A 9,151-nucleotide genomic window follows, 5' to 3' on the forward strand; every position below is an offset into this window, starting at 1 on the left:
CTTCCCTCCCCGCTGGCCCGTTTTTCCCGTCGGCGTGCCGTTTTGTGCGGTGATTTCGAGCGACATATTTTCGTCTTCCGCGGCCCTCCTCAGTCCATACACCTCCTCTCGCTCTGTCACTCCCACTTTCCCCCCATGTCGGGTTGGACCTTTTAGGACAGACGCGGACATCTTGTGGGGGTTTATGAAGGACGCCTCCCCCCTCTCCTCCTACCTCCCCTCTTTGCGTCCATCCCCGCGGCCCGCGACCCTTCTCGCCACGGCCTGACACAGACAAGTTTATATCATATTAACGACATCCATAGAGCTTTCAAAGGCTGGCCACGAAGGGAAAAGGGGGGGGGGGGTTCATTAATATTTCCCACGGCTAAACCGTCAGAACAGAAAAGCTCGTCGATCGATTTTCGGAAAACCTACGATAAGTAATCTAAACATGTGGTGTAACTATGCCGAATGAATTGGCTAGGAATGTTTCGGATGTTTTTTCCCACACTGTTTTAAGTAGCTGGCCAATACTGCTCTGGAAACCCAAGTGTGTATACTTGGATGCAGAATATTCTGCATACCTCCATGTATGCAGAATATTCTGTGTACTTGGCAAGTATGCAGAATAGTCTGTGTACTTGGCAAGTATGCAGAATAGTCTGTGTACTTGGTCAAGTATGCAGGAGATAGTGTGTACTTGCTGGTCAAGTACACACTAAAACTTCCATACATTTATGCAGGAGACTTAGTGTGTACTTGACCAAGTATACACTATCTCCTGCATATTTGACCAAGTACACACTATCTCCTGCATATTTGACCAAGTACACACTATCTCTTGCATACTTAAAGTACGTACACAGAATATTCTGCATACCGGGTGATTCAGAGAAGACGCAGGTGCGGGCGGGTTTGCCTATCCTCGACTCGGCGGGCGCACGGCTCCAGGTCTGGGGAGAGGTGAGGAGGGGACCTGTGCGCCCGCCGAGTCGAGGATAGGCAGACCCGCCCGCACTTGTGTCTTCTCTGAATCACCCGGTACATGTAGGTATGCAGAATATTCTGCATTCAAGTACACACTTGGGTTTCCAGAGTGATGGGTAAACAAAGGGAAGTTCTAATTTCATATGGATGCGATACTTAAACGAAAAAATCTATTTTCTCCATCGCTAGTAAATCTGGCAAAAAATAGACAGATTTTCTGTTTTCTTTTATGCCGCGACACTTCCCCGCTTCTCAGAACCTTTGATTGCTCCACGATGTTCTGCACACCACCAGTAGTTGGACCCTCAACCCCACCCCCTCCCCACCTCGCACGGACTTCGCCCGGGTCGCTGGAGCACTTTGCAGAGAAGCCCCACAGGCGTTCTGGTGGAGGCAGAGGCTGCCCCGAGCAGGTCTCCAGCGGTGTGCACAACTCTTCCTCGGGCCGGGAGACTGGCCATAAACCGCCGCAAAATGCACGACATTGTCCTCTCGAGGAACAGAGCACACATTGCCTGAAAGTAGCCGCTCGGCGTGAGTTTGAACTCGACTTCTCCACCAAGACCCGTCAAAACTCTTGACCTTCCTCACCAGCATTGCCACGAGGGAAGCAGCCCTGTGGTTAGAACTGGGAGGGATTGAACGGTATAAGAGTTATCCAGTTAGCACTATGCACGGTGATTCCGCACTATGCACGCACGATGCTCGCGCATGATGCATGCATGATGCATACATGATGCGATGCACGTATGATGCACGCATGATCGTACATCCACACATGCACGATAAGTTTTTTCTGTCACGGCCAGAGTGGGGGGGGGGGGGTGTAATTTTCATTTTACGTGTGGTACGGTGGTTACGACCGGCAATGTCGACTGTCGAGTTGACTCGGCTAATTCGCACCGGGATCTAGACGAGCAGCCCGCGTAGCGCAGCCCAGGATAAATTAATCGAAATCAATAGAAATCGCTTAAACTAAGCGGGAAACTGGAGCATCTGGTACAAATCAGTCGAAATAAGCGTTTTCTACCACTAAAACCCCTCGAAAAATCTACGGAATGAATATAAGCGGACGGGAATAATTGGGAATCAAAAATTTCGGGAATCATGTGTGTGTACACTTCAAAAGGGAGTTATTGCCCCCTCACACTAAATGGAAATATTCCTCATTCCAGTTCGTTGTCACTAAGTCCAGTGAGTGTGTCGTGCGATGGTATGCTTTAACTGGAAAAATTGGTGACCCTTAAAGCCTTTTAAGGAGTGCTACGGAATTTTTGGAAGTGCTAATGCTTTGTCATCAGGTGAACTGAATTTAGCACCATCGTTGTGGTACTGTTAGTGGCTAAATGTACACATATGTACATCTCCGTACATTAGCGCCTTTAGAGGGTGTACTGCTAAGTTTTGGCCATGGTTAGTCGAAGGGGGAAGCCCACCGTCCCTCCAACGCACCCGATCGTGCATACGGTTACCTCTAGGGCGCGACGGGCATCCTCCCGGTGCGGTTCGGCAGGCTGGGCGCCGCGGTGCTCTCCGCGGTGTTGGCGTGCTCCGCCCGGCTCGGCTCGGCCCGGCTCGGCTAGGCTCGGCTCCACTCGACTCGGATCGGGACGCCGCCGTCGCGCACGGACCGGCACTGGGGCACGGTCTGAGCGTCGCCGACGGCGCGCGCCGAGGGGAGGGCCCGACGGGGTGCGCAGCAGGCGCCACTAGCCCCCCCCCCCTCAAAACCAACCAACCCCACCAGAAGCGCGGAATTCCAACTAGCGCGCGATCTGCGGACTTGCTCGGCTTGCTGTTGCTTCGTGACCTGCTCCGTGTCCTTCGAGTTGTCGACGAGCGGGCCCCATTGCTTGCTCAAGGCAGCAAGAGTTTCATTCCTTAATGTGAAAATTCAAAAAAAAAATTAAATTGATGTTTGCAGTTATTTTGTTCCACAGCAGTTAGCCCAAAAGGCGCAGAGCCAACCCCCGTACGCGTCGTTGTACGCAAAAGTTGGAATGCATAAGTTATCGGATTTTATTTTTTATTTTATTTTTAGTTGAGTTTGATGCTTGAGCTGAAAAGCGTCACAGACTGCGGCTCGCTTGCAGACTAGACACCGTCCGAAAGGATTTTGTAAAACGGGACAAATTTATTCAAAAAGTCCAAGCCTGCAAAGTTTAGACATAAACATCCTATCATCCCCCGTCCGTCACCAAGCGACCCCAAGAGTGGGATGGCGAACGAGCTGCTCCGCCTAAGCCAAGCACAACTGCACAGCGCGAACCTTTGAAAAGAACCGCCACCCAGCTTTGCGCCGCTTGCAGGCAAGCAGACGGGTATCTCGGCAACGTTTCGCGTGAAAAAATGTTGGAAGTGAAACTAATGTCTTCCAGTTCCTAGCGATGTATGATTTTCCTACAATGTGGGAATTTATAGCTGTAAAATGCTTGTAAATGTTTGGTGGGGGATACTTCTCACTCATCCCATGAAACAACAACAGCAGCAACAACAACAACAACAATATGGCCGCAGTTTCTCCACCAGTCTTGCTTCTGAACTGAGTTTGGAACGCCGATGTTAATTTTATACCGCAACAGCGCCTTTCCGTTACTTGGAGTGTGTTTTATTTAGTACACCTGAAGAGAAACTGTTTGGAACTGCTTGAGTAAGTTTCATAATCTAATCTATGTAAAACTTTGCAGTTCACTGGCTGTCAAGCATCCTAACCTATGACTCACCTGTCAACACTGCACTACACACTGAGAAACAACTGTTTCAACGACTGGTAGTTTTAAGATGCAGTAATATTTGTTCGGAATACTAATTTCGGTTATTTCCATACTCTTACAACACTTGAAGTTTTACAAGACAAATATTCATGTATTTTTTTATTTTTTTTTGTTTTGATCTAATTTCGTGGCTGGGACTTGACATTTTGATCTTCAGATTAAACATCTATTGACAACTGATCCTTTTTTTTTTTTTTATAGGTTTTAATAGGCTCCTCGTGCTGAAACAACTCTTTCAAGATGTTAGGACTTGTGCGAATTTCAAAGGTTTATTCTTGTTAATGACTTTGATTGATAAGAAAATTACTATTATTCAGCGGTGACAAGTTCATTGAACCAAAATGACGTTGTGTGAGTTCTTTGGTTGTGCTTTTATGGCATTTGGTCCAGCAATAGCAATGTTTATCTTAACCATTGCACAGGATCCGATCTCAATAATTATTGTGTTTGCTAGTGGATTCTTTTGGTTACTGTCAGCATTATTGTCATCCATAATATGGCTGTTTTTTGGTCTCAGCTCAATGTCCCCCCAAGTTCAATTGGCGCTGTCAGTAATTTTCTCAGTGCACTGCCAGGAAGTATTCCGCTTCCTTCTCTATCTTACACTCACATCATTAGATGATGGTCTGAAAAACATGATTGAATCAAGTACTCCAATCATTAATAGAAAAATGTTAGGGTATTCGGCAGGGATAGGATTTGGTGTGATGAGTGGTGTTTTTGCTATTATCAATGTCCTAGCAGATGCTGTTGGGCCTGCTACTATGGGATTAAAGGCTGGCTCTGAGAGCTTTTTCCTGATCTCATCATGTTCAACACTTTGTTTTGTATTACTACATGTTTTCTGGAGTGTCATATTCTTTGCAGCTCTTGACCAATATAGGGCCAATAAAATCCAACTTCTTTTTGTCTTAGTGACACATCTATTAGCTTCAAGTCTTACTCTTCTTAATTCTGGGGGCCCCTTTGCAGCATCACTTGTTCCAAACTATCTGATTGTTATCTTGACTGCTTGTGTTGCTTTCCATGCTGCTGGAGGATCCATTAGTAGTCTTAAGTCAAGTCTAACCCGCCAGTAAAACTGTTAAGTACGTTTAGCAATGTGTTAAAATTTTTCATTTTAAAATCCTCTCGTCTAAAAATTTGACCAAAACATCTAACTAAACTAAATATTAATTATGTCTGTAAATCTTCTTTCTATCAAGACTCGTAGCTTCAGACTATTTCATAAGTTGACTAATGTAATATTTAATAATCAGTCTGGAATGTCATATCTAGAAATTTAATCAATTTTTCATACAGTAGTTTTTATAAATACTTGACATTGGGAGCTGATATTTGTTACTTATCACAGAATAAGAGGAATGTTAATACAATCCACTTACAAAAATAGTTTTAAATATATAATAAATGAAAAATAAAATATTTGATAAAATACAAAACAGGAAATTTCATTTTTAAGGATTTTTTCCTTTTGAGAGAAACGAGCAGCACAAAACAGAAATAAAATAGCATTGTATTATAAACATTGGCTCAGAACAAGTATGGACTGTCCAAAGCACCCCACCCGGCAGCAACGCCACCCTCATTAGCTGAAGCAAGCTTTGTCCGAAGCATGTGACCAACTTGCTTGTTCTCTATTATTGTTTTTTCATCCCTGGAAAAAAATAAAAACTTATTAGTGAGATGTTTTAAAGATCATCACTTCAGGCAATTAACTGGAATTTTCATAAAAGAGACTCACCCAATCACAACACCGTATATGCCAAGCTCACTAACAACATCAACTGGTTCATACATAGCTTTTCCTCTGCCTGGTCTTAACATGTAATTCAATTGAAGAGGAGGAACTATCCTATCCATAAGAATGTAGGCACTACGCTCTTTGGAATTTTGTATCTTTCCTAAAACATCAATGATATCCTTTCCATATACATTGTTACCACCCCCTTCTCTTTGTGGCTTCAAGACAAATCTGTCTGGTTCCGAGAGTGCCATTTTGACAGCTTTGTCACCAAATTCATCCTGTTTGTGAGAGTCAAAAAGGTGGTACTATATTTCACACTCCCTGAATTAAGATAGAGTTGTCACTTTTAAAAACAAGTAACTCACCATATCCAAAGAGTATAAGCCGGTAAAAATTTTTTGGACGTGGCCTGCTTTTCTGGCATCTGGGAGGAACTTCTCCAATGCACCGGGCAATGCTAAAGCCTGTTGAACCTGCCACACAGAGAAAGAAGCAATTCATCTTGTACAGTACCAAGATAAACTTTTTGACTTTGTCTTCTCAAAAAGAAAAACTAGCATTGTAACTTTCCAAACAAAACTAATATCATATGTCTTTAATTACCTTTTTAGTCCCGGCCAGATGGTACTGGATGGTTGGGCATTTAATTGCAAGTGATTTTTCAATTAGAAGCCTTGCATCCCACTCTATTTCAGAAGGGTAATCATCAGGCGTATATCCGGAACGATAATAAACAACAGCCACTTCATAGTTCTCACTTAAGAAAAGAAAAGAAAACAAAAGGTCAATTTTGAAATTGTAAACATAGAAAAAAGAGGGAAGTAAAGGTTTAGCTTACACTATTAGGCGTTTGTCTCGTTCAAGTTTGGCTTGTTCTGCTAACTGAGTTAAAGTTCTTCGAATTACTGTAACCAGTGGATTTAATCTGCGAACTTCAAATTCATGAAATCTTTGGTCACAGATGTTATAAGTAACAGGCTCTACAACAAACAAAATTACAGCCCTGAAACAAAAAAAATAATTTGAATGTGCATTTTATTTAGACTTGTTTTAAAACAGCGGCTTAGTTTTAAATAAAAAGGATATGATATGATTGACTTACTTTGGCTGACCGTAAATCTCCCACGCTTGAAGCATGCCATTGCATAGTCCTTGTAGAGCATTGTTTTCTGGGAGCTGCAAAATACAGTTATAAAAATACCTTCTGCCCTTTAAAATGAAAAAATTGTCAAATACTGATGATATGTTTTTGAACATACATGTTTGAGTTTGTCTTGATATCCCAGTTCTGATAGAACATACCTGCAAGATTTGAAGTTCCAGTAAGACATTAGCAAAACACGAAATTCTATGACGATGCATTGTTCAGTGCCAGAAAAGCAATCAAACCAATGATGCACATATATGAGCAAAACAAACAGAAGTATCATAATGCATAAAATACTATGAAGAACAAATGGCTCAGTCAAATTGTATGATGTTTATTTCCAAACCAGTGAGAAACCAAATTTTATGTTTACCAGCAATATCAATGGCAGTGCTGTTAGTGATTAGCGATTTTGAATGTATTTGGCAGGTGCAAGCAAAACTCTTAAAATTTCCTCCTATTTATTTTGCACACAGTGACATAAGAATGAAATATTTACATATGTATGGCAGGCAGTTTCTGTTCTCAACTATTTATTTGATGAAATGAATAGAAGCTAAATTGTTGCACAACTAACTTTATGTTACAATAAGAAATAAAATACATGAACCTTGTCCCAAAAGACTTTTTACAGATACTAACAGGTATATTTTAAAAATTTAGAAAATACTTTAGCCCGTCAATCAAAAAAGCTTATGGGACTGTCGACAGAAAAAAAAAGCTAAGCAACAGAAATGTGCAGTATAAAAAATGTGTAGAATAGAAATATTCCGTACCAGCGTTACACAGTGAAAAACAACATTGTCTCTGACTTTGACCCAACTTTTTTTGTAGACTCTACCATAGATTGGTGGGTCCCTTTCAAATGACAGCTCCTTATCTGCGCCTAGTCTAGAGGCCAAAATATCTTTTTCTTTTCCTCCAATGGACTGGGTTTAGATATAGAGCAGCTATTTGAAGGGCTCATTAACATATTACTTAAGTGTCTTTAACATTATTTTCAGAGTTAAAGTTGCAAACTAATTTACCAAAATATCACACTAAAAGTTATAAGTTCAACTTGCCCTAATTATCTGTATAAGTATTACCCATTATATTCATTATTTCCTGCTTCTTCCCAAATTTATTACATTAAATTTCCCCAGAACATGTGTTTTGTTATGTTAAGTACCTAATGTAGTTCATGTGATAATAATCTAAAGGTGAAACCACAGTGGGTCAAAGTTTAAGACATTCAAAGTAAATTTTAAAAGTTTTGGGTACCGTTGGTATGGAAACTTTCAGTAAAGAGTAGTGAAGAAAGTAAGACAGAGATCACCTCAACCAGTTGGGTGGATAGCCCCCAACATACCTATGCAAAAGAGATGTGCTGGTGGCTATTTGAGCCAAGCTGCTAGCGATAGTGTTCATTTCCACTTGCTTGAGGATATTGCTCTCTGAAGAATGAGGGAAGTAATCTGAACGAAACAGACCCAAACTCAATGCCTGAAACCAAAAGTACAATATTCCCAATAACATTGTGGTTGTTGCCTTAGCCTTTTCTGTGGGGAAAATGATAATTCCTTGCTCCATTATAAAAACCAAAGCCCAATTTAAAATATAGTACAATAGAATAGTATTTTAAGAGTTCAATGACTTCACTGCTTCAGCATCCACTGGAAGAAAATGTTATGAAATTGGGTAAAGCACTACAACACACATTATTTTTAGGGGTACAAGTAAACACAATCCATGAAAAAGCAATTGAGGGGAAGAAAAATTGAATCAAATGGAGTGTTAGACCAGTAAAATTAATATCAACAATGAATAAAGTTTAACAATTCAATTGGACACAAGCACAGTTAAACAGGAAGCATTAGGACATTAGATTTCCTATACATTAAAGGGGAGAAAAAAGCTGCGGGGAAAACCATAGGACAACGCAGAGAGAACCATGAATCAAAAGATAAGCATGTCACAGGGAGAACAGAAAGATCTAGTGAGGTTGTATTAATATGTCATAATGATCTGACAAACTACTTACTATTCTTTGGGGGATATGTACAATGAAAAAGAGCAATGTTGCAAAGCTTTTCTTGTAAAATGCAACACCCTAATACCAGCCTTGATGATATAACAAGATTTGAATGAGCCATTTGATTTTCAGTATTAATTACTGCATCATGAAAATTAAGTGATCTTTTTTCTTTTTTAATATTAAAAACTTACATTATTTTAAGAAAGACTTCTTACATTAAAGAAAAGGAAAAAAGTTACACTTATGATTGGCTGTCAATCACCTGTGTATACCAGAGGAGATTGGCCCAAGCCATCCAAAGCCGGAAGCAATAGTGTTGACTTCCACTTGTTTCCAACAGCAGTATGCAGAGCACTTGCCCAAAAGTGGGCACCCTGACTCAAGCATGAGATCCGATCTGATGAGCCCGAGACTCAGCTTCTGTATACAGGAAGTGGAAAGGAAAAGGAGCGGGATAAAAGGGCGCCGCGGGTTAAAATGCAACATGTTAAAGCAAC

General features: G+C 41.2%; 3 protein-coding genes across 4 annotated transcripts in view; 1 reads left to right on the top strand and 2 right to left on the bottom strand.

Moving 5' to 3' along the window:
- LOC113207769 (cytoglobin-2-like) overlaps nucleotides 1–2,637 on the bottom strand; it is a 97,459-nt gene extending 94,822 nt beyond the window's left edge. Inside the window, exon 1 of the mRNA XM_052264440.1 lies at nucleotides 2,442–2,637. The gene's annotated coding sequence lies outside the window, so the exon portion shown is untranslated. The remainder of the gene's footprint in view (nucleotides 1–2,441) is intronic.
- An 813-nt stretch (nucleotides 2,638–3,450) lies between these two features.
- Nucleotides 3,451–5,457, top strand: LOC113209259 (gamma-secretase subunit Aph-1). Its single transcript, XM_026426683.2, has 2 exons — nucleotides 3,451–3,619; nucleotides 3,945–5,457. Exon 2 carries the CDS (start codon nucleotides 4,085–4,087, stop codon nucleotides 4,820–4,822), a length of 738 nt encoding a protein of 245 aa, XP_026282468.1. The 5' UTR covers nucleotides 3,451–3,619; nucleotides 3,945–4,084; the 3' UTR covers nucleotides 4,823–5,457.
- LOC113216311 (glutathione synthetase) overlaps nucleotides 5,010–9,151 on the bottom strand; it is a 5,350-nt gene continuing 1,208 nt past the window's right edge. Inside the window, exons 4-11 of one of the 2 annotated variants that reach the window (XM_052264526.1) lie at nucleotides 7,989–8,122; nucleotides 6,750–6,792; nucleotides 6,593–6,666; nucleotides 6,329–6,493; nucleotides 6,094–6,247; nucleotides 5,856–5,963; nucleotides 5,488–5,768; nucleotides 5,010–5,400 (exon numbers count right to left, since the gene is read on the bottom strand). In XM_052264526.1, the coding sequence (XP_052120486.1) occupies nucleotides 5,277–5,400; nucleotides 5,488–5,768; nucleotides 5,856–5,963; nucleotides 6,094–6,247; nucleotides 6,329–6,493; nucleotides 6,593–6,666; nucleotides 6,750–6,792; nucleotides 7,989–8,122 (1,083 nt within the window). In that variant the 3' untranslated portion in view covers nucleotides 5,010–5,276. Of the gene's footprint in view, nucleotides 5,401–5,487; nucleotides 5,769–5,855; nucleotides 5,964–6,093; nucleotides 6,248–6,328; nucleotides 6,494–6,592; nucleotides 6,667–6,749; nucleotides 6,793–7,988; nucleotides 8,123–8,916; nucleotides 9,075–9,151 lie in introns of both variants that reach the window. The other variant, XM_052264525.1, reaches the window with a different exon arrangement.

Source organism: Frankliniella occidentalis, unplaced genomic scaffold (assembly GCF_000697945.3).
Source record: "Frankliniella occidentalis isolate FOCC.00 unplaced genomic scaffold, Focc_3.1 Scaffold19, whole genome shotgun sequence".
In the NCBI taxonomy this organism is placed as follows: domain Eukaryota; kingdom Metazoa; phylum Arthropoda; class Insecta; order Thysanoptera; family Thripidae; genus Frankliniella; species Frankliniella occidentalis.